The following is a 14,607-nucleotide window of genomic DNA, read 5'->3' on the forward strand; positions in this document are numbered from 1 at the left end:
GCAGCTTTGCAAGTTGACAGCTCATTTGAAAGCACTGCAAGTTAATAAACTGAAGACAGACCTTAAGAAGCATGCCTTCAGCTCATTCTGAGAAATGCGGGTGTGGCTGCACTGAAATTCTGCTTGCCACTTGGGCGTCCAACTTTAGTCCCTGCATCACCGCTGGACCCAGCATTGCAAGGTGCAAAGGTTCTAGCGTAAAATAAGTGGGCAGATTAAATCACAATCAGTGTTGGGTGCTCCTTCTCCACTGACTGGAAGATCTGGGCATATGTTTAAGTTGTATAGCATCTTATGTTAATTATATTGTTAAGATACCCAGGTGAAAGGCATTGTTTAATTTAGTATTTTGAGCACGTACAAATAGAGGGGGGCTTGGCCTAAACAGCCAAGTGGTTATGGTACTGGGTTTGTAATCCCAAGATCAAGAGTTCAAATCTCACAATGGCAAACTATGAAACAATGTAACTTCATCTGAAACAGATGGAAATGGGTTTGTACTCGAAAGAGTTACAAATAGAGGGGGGCTTGGCCTAAATAGCCAAGTGGCTATGGTACTGGGTTTGTAACCCCAAGATCAAGAGTTCAAATCTCACAATGGCAAACTATGAAACAATGTAACTTCATCTGAAACAGATGGAAACGGGTTTGTACTCGAAAGAGTTACAAATAGAGGGGGGCTTGGCCTAAATAGCCAAGTGGCTATGGTACTGGGTTTGTAACCCCAAGATCAAGAGTTCAAATCTCACAATGGCAAACTATGAAACAATGTAACTTCATCTGAAACAGATGGAAACAGCTTTGTACTTGAAACAGTTACCTGTAAGCCAGACCGAGGCTCCTTACCTTTTGCTTGGCCTAAATAGCCAAGTGGTTATGGTACTGGGTTTATAACCCCCAAGATCAAGAGTTCAAATCTCACAATGACAGACTATGAAACAATGTAACTTCATCTGAAACAGATGGAAATTGCAGGGTCACTGGCCATAATTTAAGCTTGGCCTAAATAGCCAAGTGGTTATGGTACTGGGTTTGTAACCCTGAGATCGAGAGTTCAAATCTCACAATGGCAAACTATGAAACAATGTAACTTCATCTGAAACAGATGGAAACAGGTTTGTACTCGAAAGAGTTACAAATAGAGGGGGGCTTGGCCTAAATAGCCAAGTGGCTATGGTACTGGGCTTGTAACCCCAAGATCAAGAGTTCAAATCTCACAATGGCAAACTATGAAACATGTAACTTCATCTGAAACAGATGGAAACGGTTTGTGCTCGCTTCGGTTGCACATATATTGAAATTGGAACGATACAGAGAAGATTAGCATGGCCCCTGCGCAAGGATGACACGCAAGTTCGTGAAGCGTTCCATATCTTAGACATGCAAAACATTGAGCTTGGCCTAAATAGCCAAGTGGTTATGGTACTGGGTTTGTAACCCCAAGATCAAGAGTTCAAATCTCACAATAGCAAACAATGTAACTTCATCTGAAACAGATGGAAATGTGTTTGTACTTGAAAGAGTTACAAATAGAGGGGGGCTTGGCCTAAATAGCCAAGTGGCTATGGTACTGGGCTTGTAACCCCAAGATCAAGAGTTCAAATCTCACAATGGCAAACTGAAACAATGTAACTTCATCTGAATAGGAACAGATGGAAACGTGTTTGTACTCGAAAGAGTTACGAATAGAGGACAGCTGTGATACTGGGAGGAGTCAGGAGTGTTGAGACTGAACAAAGTCAATATACTCTTAACGAAAAGCTGTCTTGCTTTTGACACCATCAACCGGATCCTGTTAACACCTTAATCGGTTTTAGGCACCGAGCCTCAGGAATGGTGGAACTTCCTTGGAAGGGGGTGTGGTGCAGATTAACCGGAACAATACCAGAGCTTAAAAGTGTTAAATTATGGGGACATTCCCTTGAGTTTAGAACATTGAGAGATCATTTTGAGATATTTAAAATGATTAGGGTAAATACAGGTGAACTGTTTCCTGTGGTGGGGGAATCTAGAACAAGGGAGTTAACAAGAACTGCGTCATTATAGTTATCAGGCCAGGATAATTTCTTGAAAAAAGAAGGGTGACCGGTGAGCTGCAGGAGGTCTTTATAAATTATGATGAGCTTGATAAGTTAGATGTAGAAAAGATGATTCCACTTCTGGGACAATTCAAAACTAGGGACCTTGGATAACAGTTGGTTACTGATAAACCCAGTTTAAAAAAAAAATCTGAGGAAACTTCTTTACTCCATTGTTAGCATATGGAATTTAGGCTAACGAACCCTCTAAATTTTCTTTATGTGCAGACTGTTTGTCTGAATGCTTGGTACCTGTAAATTTGTTAGCACGGCCATACACATGCGCAAACATGAGAGTTCCATTCCTCTGCTTGTGAACTGCACATCCACACAGCTTAGCGGAACATTAGTTGAGGCAAATAGCATTGGTGAATTTATAGGCAAACTAGATACGTAGATGAGGGGAAAGCACCAGCAGGACATGTTGATTAGAGTAGGAGGAGGCTCGTGTATAACATAAACAGTAACATTGACCTGTTGGGCCAACTCGCCTGTTTCTGTGCTATAAGTTATTTGTAAATGAAGGCACAATACAATTAGAGCTGAACTTTCAGGAGTAAAATTGGGAAACACTTTTTTTTTTCCACACACGGATTGAAAATCTAGGACTAGATCCTCCAAAAAGCTGTGGATGTCAGGTCAATTAAATTTTCAGAACTGGGATGGATAGAATTTTGTTCGTTAAGAGTAGCAAGGGACGGGCAAAGTTGGTTAAATGAAGTTGAGGTACCTATCAGCCACAATCTAATAGAATGGCCTACTTCATGTTTCCAAAAGTAAACCTATGAAGTTATGTTATAATTCAAAGCTAAGAACCTGTTTAAAAAGTATAATGGCTATATTTCCCATGTTAACTATCCTTCACTCAAGTTTAAGTGGTGGTCCCAAAGTTCCAGTTGAACTGTATATAGTAAAATTGTAAATAACTGGCTGTGTTGGTAAGAACCTTTTGTTTCATTGAACTTGTTTGGTTTCTTGCTTTTGCAGCATTGCTGTCTATGATCTGGGCGGCGGTACTTTTGATATCTCTGTGCTGGAGATTCAGAAAGGAGTCTTTGAAGTAAAGTCCACAAATGGGGATACCTTCTTGGGGGGTGAGGACTTCGACCAGGTCTTACTCAAACACATCGTCAAGGAATTCAAGAGAGAGGTTAGTATTAACAATGGCATGGTATTTTAGAACTTCTTGGGGAGGGGACGTTTTAAATTTTGTTGGATTTTCTTTGTATAATTTGGAATGGTTCTTCACCAAGCGATATCACTTGTATTATAATAATTATTTTAACAGTGCCTGCCCAAGTCTGAGGCACAAGGACTGATGATCCTGCTGGAAAAGCTGGCCATCTTTTTGCCTATGTGCAGTTTCAATTGCTTGGCAAGTGTCCCAGGCATCTACTCCTGCCCACAACTTTTCCTGTCCTTCCCTGTAAAAGAAAGTTTAATTATATTGCATATCTTTTGTATTTTGGGCTGAATAGCCCATCTATTCGTGAGGCTGTGTGAGTATTTGAATGCTATCTTAGTATGTGGTGCAGCTAACTTGTTAAGCAATTAAGTTTGTCATCTGCTATGATGTATTCTTAAGAGCCTTATTTAATTTTTAGTCAGGTGTAGACCTCACCAAGGACAACATGGCACTACAGCGAGTGAGAGAAGCATCAGAGAAAGCCAAGTGTGAGCTGTCTTCATCCCTTCAGGTCAGAACACGTATTTTCCATGGGAAAATTATATTCACACATTCGTTCTAATTAATTGATTCAAACTCAGTACATTCTAAGAACTGTCACTTTCTCGTCTCATTTTCCTCACTTTTGCAAAGAACTGTATAATGGGTGGGTTATCTGTAAACGAGTGGCTGGACATGACGACAAAATGTCTAAGGCTTTGAAGTTGCCTCCTGAACAGTTTGACTTGAATCTGCAAATAAATAGATATCAAGTTAAATTATCTAAATATGTAGGCTTTATACACACACATTCGTTCCTAATACATTTGGGCGATAATTATTCCGCCTCTCTGATGTATAAATTGCTGAACCATGATGCTGTTCATGTGAGGTGATAATTTTGGGAACTCGTTTGCAGGGGTTTACATTGCTCACATACTTTTGGAGTTATGAGAGGGCAGGATCCTAAAATGGTTCTTTTGTAATGGCCTTTGCTATGCAGCTGGAAAGTTATTTACTGAAATTGGATGAAGTATAATTTAATGCTGATCTTCACTGCTTTATTTTTTCCATCCCACTTCTCAAGGCCAGAATTACAAATCTAACCTTGAATATTGTTTTTTTTTTTCGTTGTTCAGTGTGAGTTTCCTGTATTAAAATATGTTGTGGGCAGTCTCCAAACTGGTTCACTCTGCACATAAATACATGGCACAAAACTGTTAATTTAGCATTAGTTACCAATCTCATTTTGAGAATTTACAGTGCGGTTGGTGTGAGAAATGTAAAATGTCACCCAAATAGAGTAAAGGGTGCTGTTTAGGATTTGGGTAGAGATAGAATAGCAAAAAAGTATTGGTTGCTGTTTCAGCAATAATACCTTCAGTTATTTATCCCATTTGTCGCCATTAATTTATCACTTAACACCTCCAGTAAGGTTCTTATACAATTGATTGTTTCAGTAGTGCCTTGTACTCTAACATTTAATCTGCTGCATTGAACACCATGAGGGGAAATAGCAGCCCGACTCTCTGTCCTGCAGCCAGTATGTTGTATTTTCCCAGTGGCTTGTCTATCTTGTAATGAATTAGCAGAAAGTCCATGATGGTACATGTTCTGACCCTAGTGCTGAGTATTTCTCTTGTGTTTTATCAGACTGACATTAACCTTCCTTACTTGACAATGGACGCTTCTGGACCAAAACATCTGAATATTAAAATTACTCGTGCTCAGTTTGAGAACATTGTTGCCGATCTCATTAAGAGGACCGTTAATCCCTGCCAGAAGGCCATGCAGGATGCAGAGGTCAGCAAAAGTGATATTGGCGAGGTCATTCTAGTGGGTGGAATGACCAGAATGCCAAAGGTAAGTGACTTTTAAGATATTCAGGCCAGTCTAGGAGAATTCCCAAGTAGCTCAACAAGAACATTGATCTATAGGTGATGAAAATTGGGGTGAAAACAAGCCAAGCATGGAAAGTTAGGCTGTGCTTTGTTTAAATTGATCTCTCCAGTTATTACATTAGTGTCAGGACTGGGATTAGCTACCTTAATTTGTATGAACATTTTAGCCTGAGAGTAGATCACATTCTCGTGCAAAGTAAATGAAGAATTTTATTTTCACTTTTTTTTTAAAGTCCTATTCTACATCTTGTTCCTTTCTCTAGGTCCAGACAATTGTTCAAGAGCTATTTGGTCGTTCCCCAAGTAAGTCAGTGAACCCAGATGAAGCTGTTGCTGTTGGTGCTGCTATTCAAGGTGGTGTGCTTGCTGGTGATGTCACAGATGTCCTGCTACTTGATGTTACACCCCTGTCACTAGGTATTGAGACTCTGGGCGGAGTTTTCACCAAACTCATCGGCAGGAATACTACAATTCCAACAAAGAAAGGCCAGGTATTGAGTTAAGCAATTTTAATAGGGCTCTTTAATCACTCATAAGTATATTTTGAAGTAGCCATTCTTGATAATTATACCAACATCATAACTTGATGCCAAATACGTTTTTAAAACTCTGGCTTTAAAAGGTCAAACACCCAGTTTAAATGCATAGTGCCTGATATGTTGGCTGTTCATATGAATGGCAGGTCTTTTCAACGGCCGCTGATGGACAGACCCAGGTTGAGATCAAAGTGTTCCAGGGGGAGCGGGAGATGGCAGCTGACAACAAGCTTCTTGGACAGTTCACATTGGTGAGTTCTGTTGAAGTGCATCAACTTGCTTAGACTGTACAGTAGTTTTTGAAACTGGGAAACTGATCCATATCTTAACATCTCTGGCCTGAAGAATCTGTAAATGAGGTTAAATACCTAAAAAAAAAAGAAAAATACCAGTTATTTTAACCGGAACACATGGTTTCGCTCAACTTTGCACAGTATTTTGAAAATATTTGTTGACATACCCAGTAACCATGGGACAGATTTACAGCTGAATTTAGATTTATTTTCATGCAAAAATTTGGGTGGGTCTGTTGCAAAAATGCTGTACACTTCTAGGGACCTTAATCAAAATTGCAACATTACCAGAGGTCTGAATACCTAGAATCAGACATGTATGCTCTAACTTCCTACACTGATACTTTTTGTGCAATTCCATACAAACAAAATAAGCAAATGAGATGTTCCTGCATGTCATTTGAATATCTTTGGGCCAGCCAAACTATTTTTTAAGGTATTAAGAGATGTATGGCAAAGGCACTTTTTTAAATTCTTTCACAGGATGTGGGTGTCGTTGGCTAGGCAGACATTTATTGTTTATCTCTAATTGCCCTTGAGAAGGTGGTGGTGTTGAGCTGCCTTCTTGAGCTGCTGCAATCCATGTGGCATAGGTGCTCCCACAGTGCTGTAAGGGAGAGAGATCCAGTAACTGAAGGAATAGTGATATAGTTCCAAGTCAGTATGGGGAGTGGCTTGGAGGGGAACTTGTAGGTAGTGGTGGTGTTCCCATGAATTTGCTGCCCTTGTCCTAGGTGGTGGAGGTTGCAGATTTGGAAGGTGCTGTGAAAGGAGAAAAATCTTTGGGGCTGTTAGGAGGATTAATAACCCCGTATTCACTTGATTTAGAAATAAGCAGACTGAAGTTATTGTGCTTTTTGCTAGGTTGGAATGCCACCAGCTCCCCGTGGAGTTCCACAGATTGAAGTTACATTTGATATTGATGCCAATGGTATTGTCCACGTTTCTGCAAGGGACAAAGGCACAGGTCGTGAGCAGCAGAGTAAGTACTGACTTAGATTGTAGTGAGTGGATGCCAGCACATTTAGTAAGCAACACTTGAGCTCCTATTCATTTGAAAAGTGTCATTTGATATTGTTTACAAAAGAAAGGATTTCACTTCAACAAAGGAATATAGATATGAAACCTATTATTTAATTTTGTAGCATGGGGTCTTGTCATATATAGAACATAATAAAAGAGAGACCCTAAATGCATTGGATTATTGTGAAGAGTCCTTGGAGTACTCTTGGGTTTGAAACTGACTTGAACTGTCCATTACATCATTGTCTTAAGTGAATCTTGGTTGCATAAATGATTGTTTACACTTAAAATCCATTTGTTTCTTGAAAGTTAAAGTTTTGAAAATTATTTTCAATTCCAGTTGTCATCCAATCTTCTGGTGGGCTGAGCAAGGACGATATTGAGAACATGATCAAAAATGCAGAAAAATATGCTGAAGCAGACAGGAGGAAGAAGGTTTGACAGCAGTATTATTAGTGGTGTATGGGAAGAAAGATTTGAAGAGGGTCATTACCAATTGGAAGCCTATTTTTTTGCATCAAGTGACTAATTAAGTTATATTCTAAGGACCACTATTTAAACTGCAGAGTCTTAGCAACAGTTTTAAATTTTATAAAGGGGATTGTGCAGTTATCTGTAACTGCATTTAAAGTTAGAGTTTAATATTAATTGTGAATATTTTTGGTAACTAAAATCTCTGTGCCCTACTGTACCTTACATCAAAGTTGTAACCAGTTAGTTATTGGAGGCTAGAGTTGTTGTGCATAGCAGATTTAAGAATTTGGCTGTCTCCCCACAGGAAACTGTTGAAGCAGTAAACAACGCTGAAGGAATTATTCATGATACAGAATCAAAAATGGAAGAATTCAAGGATCAACTTCCAAAGGAGGAGGTATGAGTTTGGGATTACAGACTGCTGAATGAACTAAATCCCAGAACCACAATCAGTATTCATGTTCAGAACTGGTGTGAAAATCATTTTCTTTTTGTTTGGTTTTGTTTAAACCAGTGTGACAAATTGAGAGAGGAGATCACAAAAGTGAAGGAGCTGTTGGCTCGAAAGGATTCTGAGACAGGTGAAACCATCAAAGCTGCAGCATCCAACCTACAGCAGGCCTCACTGAAGCTCTTTGAGATGGCTTACAAGAAGGTGAAATATTCGTATTTTGAAGTCACTATATAGGGTGAAGAGAATCTTTAGCCAAAAAAGCCAGTAGAAAGCTTACTAACCAGCAGTCATCTAGTAATTCTTGTAAATTCAGTCTGCTTTTTAAAGATATTATAAGTAGCTGATAAGTTTCCTTTTTAATCATTGCTCTGAGTTGAACATTGGAGGATGCACACTGACAAATTGCTTTATGTTGATTTTCAGATGGCATCTGAGCGGGAGAGTTCAGGCAGCACGGACAGTGGAGAAAGTGGAGACAAGAAGGAGGAGAAGCAATAAAATGCCTCAAAAGTAACTGTTTGATGAACTAGGAGGGAGATAACAAGCTTGGGGGTGGCAGAGCCGGAAGAGAATTTTTCTCCTGAGCGGATTTGCACGAGTCATTCTCATACTGTATTTTTGCAGTATCCTATACATATTTTCTCTTTATAAAGTAGAAGTATCAGTGTTGAGTCTATGTTTTAACAAATCTGTCAGATTTGTTGCCATTCATGTAACGTAATTCACCTTCTGTAATTGCTGATATATGAGAGGGCTAGCTTCATGGTAGAAGAAATAAACTTTCGGTTTGCAGCCAAATTTGATTGTAATTTCCAATATAAGTTACTTTTCATTTTGAGAGGAACATATGGTCTTAAAGATCACATTGAAATACTTAGTTCATTTAATTTATCTCAGTGGTTTTGTCTTAACTCACATACAGATGAAAAGAAAGCTTTAGAAACAGAACCCAGAGTTCTGGCCTATTCTGGAGTGGGTGAATTCCTGTGTAAAGCTGAAGTTTTGGTGACTTAAGGTATTTTGCTTACAGTTCAACCTGCAGAATGACTGGCAGCATTTATTTTGCCGTTGAACACAAAGCTAGACTAACACAGATTTTGACAGGGACTGTTGTACAGAAAACATGAAAAGAATGGCTGTAAATGTCTGAAATACAAAATGAAAACAATGAAACTGCAAATATCACAATGGGGCAGCATCCTTTTTCTGTTCATTATTGGTTATCAGATTAAGTAAAGGGTGCTCTTTGGGAGACAACTCTCATTTAATGGATATTTGAATCTTGAATTGAAGCCTCAGCATGCTGGAATAGATAACTACCTAATTGCTGTACTGAAACAGTGAAGGTGCAGACATATTCAAGTAGTTTGAGTTTATGGGTCCTCTCAGCTGCATATATCCTTTCAGTTCTTGATACATTCTGCAGCACTTTCAGATTTTACTTAATTTATATAAATCAGAATTAAAATGATGTTGAGTCTGGAGGAGAGGGGAGAGGAGCACTCCTCTAGTTGTCCAGCTACCAGTTGAAGAAGTTGTGTGAAATTTAAACTAAATTTCCCACAGCAAGTAGCTTTGGTGATCTCAGCCTTGTGATTTTCTTTTTAAATAAAACTTAAAAGGTGAAATGACCTTTCTTGTAGTTGTTCTGATTTAGACTTGGGTGATTTGATTTCCTGGTTGAAATGGAGATGGTTTACTGATTTATATTAGTCATTAGTTTCAGTAGCATTTAATAGACCAGTACGTTTCCCTCAGCTGTGCTCAAGGATGCTTGTATGTGTGATAAGAAGGCCCTAGACATCGATTATCATACCTGGGAGTCACTAGCTGATGACAGAGGAAAATGGTGACGCCACCTGTGGACAAACATGCCAGTGGTTGTAGTGGCAACACACGCCAATGCTGAAAGCAACAACCCACAATGATACTCAGTATCTTCATGTGCAGGGAACTTGTGGTGGAACCTGTCTCAAGGATTGAGCTCTTCAGCTATCAGCAAAGGTGCACCATATGGAGACATCCCATCTGAAACAGATTATTTGCTGCGCGTTCGTCATCTTTCGTAAATGGAAGGAAGCTGGAAAAGTTTAGTGCATGTTTGTTGGGCAGTTTCAAAATACGTTATAAGTCCATGGGACTGAAGTTGGCATTCTGGCTTAAATGATCACTTGTAACTAAATAGTCATTTGACTAAATTTGAACAAATGGAATCCATTCAACTGGTAGATGACAAAAGGAATCAAAAATCAAGAACTAATAAGTGGGAGGAACTGACTAATCAAGTTATTCTTTTGGTTGTGGCCTTAATTTTTCAACACTGGAAAATATATTTCTGTTACACTTGGAACACAAGCAATACTGATTATAAAAACACAGTTGTAAATAAATGCATGTAAAATGGTTCTTGCTGAGATGTCTAAATTCCAAGATATTGCAAATCACTAACTGATCAACAATTTTCCATCTGTTCCCTAGACCTAGCCCCCTCAATCACCTGGAAACAGTCTGCTTCTATTCTTCAAAGTTTTAAACACTTATTCAATATTTATAAATATGGCTGATTACTTTCTCAGTATTTACTAGCGAGACTTAACAGGATGTATGGAATATAAGAAAAGATTTTTAAAAATATCCCAGGTGTAAGAATATGCTTAAAATTTTTAAGATGTGATGGAGATGAGTTAACAATTCTTGGGGCATGTTAAATGTTGTGGCTTGCAAAAAGCACTTTCCAAATGCATTTTCTCAAATGATCTTTGATAGTCATAGCTTGGATGGTTTCATCACCTGTGAGATAGTTGAACTTTGAGAGCAACAAAAGGAGTACACCAGACACCCTGTGGTTAAAAATGCTGGGGAATAACGATTAGCAGGAGAAAAGACAATGATAGTTTGAACTAAAATTCAATTTGATGTGGACCAATTAAAGATTGATCACACCCCAAAAACCAATCAAGGAATGCAGAAGGAACAACACGAGGACAGTTGCTATGTAGCCGAAGGATAAAAAGGAGGCTTAGAACCCTTACTAACACGTGCTGTCGGCGAATGAGACCATTAAGAAATCCCATTGAAGAATCAGTCCTAGTCAGATCAATCTAATCCACCTGCAGTCAACCAAGGTTGACAACTTGGGGTGGGGGGTGTAACTGTTTTCTAAAATTGCTTTGAAGTTCTTTAAGTTTTAAGCTTTTTCTTTCTAATAGAAGCTGTTGGATTTGCAGTTTGATTGTGTCAATTGTAATTCTCAATCTCATGTCGCACGTTTAAGATAGAAAAGTGAAGGAGCTAATAAACTGGATAGGATAAAATCCCTTCTCCAGATGGTTTGCATTCATATAAAAGAAGCTAAGAAACCGTATGTTTATTTAAAAAAATAATTGAGAAAGAGAATAATGCTAGAACACTGGAGAACAATTGTTATTCCTAACTTTAAAAAGGGAGTAGTGTGCGTCAGGTGAACGTTTGTGGTCGGGAAGATAATGGAATCTTTAATCCGGAATAGTTAATCAAAAATGTAATAGAAAAATCATCTAGGAACTGAATGTTTAATAGCAAATTTCAAAAGGGGTGGATCAAAAATTGTACACATTATTCCAAATGAAGATTTACTGAAGTTTTAGGGTAAGGTTTGTATTGAAATACCTGGCTAATACCTTGTTCAATTTGGCTACAATGGCCTGTGAACATTTAGAGTGTGCAATGAATAACCATTCTAAGTCTCCAGATTTACTTTAACCAATGTCCATCATGTTACACTATTTCCAGGAATTTCCACTGCAGGAACTCACCAAAGCTCCTTCAACAGCACCTTCCAAACCCACAATTGCTACCATCTAGAAGGACAAGGGCAGCAGACACTTGGGAATACCACCACTCGGAAGTTTCCATTCAAGCCACTCACCATCCTAACTTGGAAATATATCACTGCTCTTTCACTGTCACTGGGTCAAAATCCTGGAGCTCTCCCGAACAGCACTGTGGGTGTACCTACACCACGTAGATGCAGTGGCTTAAGGCATCTCACCACTACCCCCTCAAAGGCAATTAGGGATGGGCAATAAATGCTATGCTGGCCTAGCCATCGCTGCGCACATCCTACAAATAAATAGTAAAGTTCAGAACAGCGTGCCAGATGCTTGAGGAAATACTTGAACTCCATCCCTGTTCTTCAGCTTACATCGCTTGGGCATTTTATCAATGTGGGGAAAAGCTGCTGTCTGATATTGTTTCTTTGTGGGCATGCTCTGAACAGTATTGAAGGGAAAAGTGCATAAGCCAACTTGGCCAGCCATTGAAAAGGTATTCGATGTTAGGTGGAAATAGCTCCGGGCAGAATGACTGCTAGCATCTCGGACTTGCTCAGTGATATTAAACATTGCTTCTGGAGTGGATTAACTTTTTTAATAATGTGAAAGAGCTAACCTGCATTGATATAGGTCCTCATTGGTATCCCAAAGTGCATTATAGAGAGTGAAGTGGCATGAACTGTGTTGATGTAGGCCACTTTTGGAGCTACAGAAACAGCAATAACTAGTTATATAAAAACAAAATACTATGGATGCTGGAGATCGGAAATAAAATGCTGGAAATACTCAGCAGGCCTGGTAGCATTTGTGGAGAGAGAAACAGAGTTAATGTTTTGAGCCCAATATGACTTCTTTGGAACCAGCAATAACCAGTCCATCTGCTTCTTGGTGAGTTTAGTTGAGGGTAGAATTGTTTTTCTGGAGCAGGAAAAAACTTGTTCTTTGAAATCTGCCATGGCATCTTTTTTTAGAAAAGATATTTTTTAACATCTCACCTGAAGGCTGACAAGCTAGTCATTTCCTCAACACGGCACTCAAAAGCCAGCTGAGATTTTGTGAACAAACCCAGATTCAGAACTGAGTAAATATAATTTTTGCGGTGGTCAAGCAGTTAAAGAAATGAGATTGCATCACGAGCGAGACCTTTGCTCTGCTAATATCGATGTGGTCAATGCTTACACAGCACATTTCATATTGACTTGCAGACCGTGGAAGGCCAAAAGAAAAAGCACCAAGTGCTGGATTGATTTACAAACAGGCTCACTGAATTGCAACTCCTTGTTATGTGTTCTGTCTTGCACAAATGGGAAGAACTTGCTGTGGTTTGACAAAGAGGTGTCATGTAAATAGAGATAAAACCAAAAAAACTGCGGATGCTGGAAATCCAAACAAAAACAGAATTACCTGGAAAAATTCAGCAGGTCTGGCAGCATCGGCGGAGAAGAAAAGAGTTGACGTTTCGAGTCCTCATGACCCTTCAACAGAACTGGAGTTCTGTTGAAGGGTCATGAGGACTCGAAACGTCAACTCTTTTCTTCTCCGCCGATGCTGCCAGACCTGCTGAGTTTTTCCAGGTAATTCTGTTTTTGTCATGTAAATAGATGCATTTTAACTACAGCCTAATGTTTCAGATGCACTCTCAACCATTCCTCATGCTTAGGAGCAGTGATGTACGAGACCATGACGCATGAGGGAGTCCGCATCCTGAGCTTGTGAAATACTTTCTACTAGTTGCTTTCAGAACAACAGTCATAGAGCACTGGGAGAAGGTTAGTCTGTCTGTCAGCCTGTTGCCTATGCACCAGCACAGACATTTAGTTGGAAAGCAACAATCCCACATTTTGCCAGGTTTCCAATTCACATTGGATGGAAGATGTGATTACCTGTCTGACATGCACAATTATAACTCGTATATTATAGAAGAAAGGTCACCAAAGTTCTGAAACATGAAAAATATCACGAGCTACTTATACATTGAAAAAGATACGGATAGATAAATGCAAACTAAATATTTAGCTATTAAGCTATTATAATATATTTAATATAAGGAAAACTGATGTTACCTTAATTTCAGTGTGGTACTTGACATATTGATGTTCATCACTTCTGCTAATAATGCAAGTACACCGCTCCCCCCCCCCCAACCCACCCCCCACATTGCACGTTGGATTTGGCAGATATATTTTCAGGCTTGTTTTTGAAATCTTCGAATAGCTTTCGGACATAACAGTCATTGCGCCCTTCACTATTGCACCATCTGTAAATGCTGCCTTGTTTTTGATTAAAGTGAGCAACTTGAAAAGATAAAAACAAAAAAACTACGGATGCTCGAAATCCAAAACAAAAACAGAATTACCTGGAAAAACTCAGCAGGTCTGGCAGCATCGGCGGAGAAGAAAAGAGTTGACGTTTCGAGTCCTCATGACTCTTCAACAGAACTAGGTGAATCCAAGGAAGGGGTGAAATATAAGCTGGTTTAAGGTGGGGGGGGGGGGGTGTTGGGTTGGGGAGAGAAGTGGAGGGGGGTGGTGTGGTTGTAGGGACAAGCAAGCAGTGATAGAAGCAGATCATCAAAAGATGTCACAGACAACATAAAAGAACACATAGGTGTTGAAGTTGGTGATATTATCTAAGCGAATGTGCTAATTAAGAATGGATGATAGGGCACTCAAGGTATAGCTCTAGTGGGGGTGGGGGGAGTATAAAAGATTTAAAAATATTTTTAAATAATGAAAATAGGTGGGAAAAGAAAAATCTATATAATTTATTGGAAAAAACAAAAGGAAGGGGGAAGAAACAGAAAGGGGGTGGGGATGGAGGGAGCTCAAGACCTAAAGTTGTTGAATTCAATATTCAGTCCAGAAGGCTGTA

The 14,607-nt window shown here is 39.2% G+C and overlaps 1 protein-coding gene, 1 long non-coding RNA gene and 1 other non-coding gene across 3 annotated transcripts in view; 2 read left to right on the forward strand and 1 right to left on the reverse strand.

The window, feature by feature from the left end:
- Positions 1–8,722, forward strand: part of hspa9 (heat shock protein 9) — a 22,139-nt gene extending 13,417 nt beyond the window's left edge. The window contains exons 8-17 of the mRNA XM_041193675.1: positions 3,066–3,228; positions 3,683–3,775; positions 4,897–5,106; positions 5,408–5,635; positions 5,827–5,931; positions 6,838–6,955; positions 7,337–7,431; positions 7,775–7,867; positions 7,985–8,125; positions 8,348–8,722. Coding sequence (XP_041049609.1) covers positions 3,066–3,228; positions 3,683–3,775; positions 4,897–5,106; positions 5,408–5,635; positions 5,827–5,931; positions 6,838–6,955; positions 7,337–7,431; positions 7,775–7,867; positions 7,985–8,125; positions 8,348–8,422 — 1,321 coding nt within the window. The 3' untranslated portion in view covers positions 8,423–8,722. The remainder of the gene's footprint in view (positions 1–3,065; positions 3,229–3,682; positions 3,776–4,896; positions 5,107–5,407; positions 5,636–5,826; positions 5,932–6,837; positions 6,956–7,336; positions 7,432–7,774; positions 7,868–7,984; positions 8,126–8,347) is intronic.
- Positions 1,271–1,377, forward strand: LOC121281632. Its single transcript, XR_005943891.1, has one exon. It is a non-coding gene; the product is annotated as a U6 spliceosomal RNA (small nuclear RNA).
- LOC121281057 overlaps positions 5,639–14,607 on the reverse strand; it is a 23,448-nt gene continuing 14,479 nt past the window's right edge. The window contains exon 2 of the long non-coding RNA XR_005943800.1: positions 5,639–6,048. This is a non-coding gene — a long non-coding RNA (uncharacterized LOC121281057). The remainder of the gene's footprint in view (positions 6,049–14,607) is intronic.

The sequence above is a fragment of the Carcharodon carcharias genome, chromosome 8 (genome assembly GCF_017639515.1).
Source record: "Carcharodon carcharias isolate sCarCar2 chromosome 8, sCarCar2.pri, whole genome shotgun sequence".
Lineage (NCBI taxonomy): Eukaryota > Metazoa > Chordata > Chondrichthyes > Lamniformes > Lamnidae > Carcharodon > Carcharodon carcharias.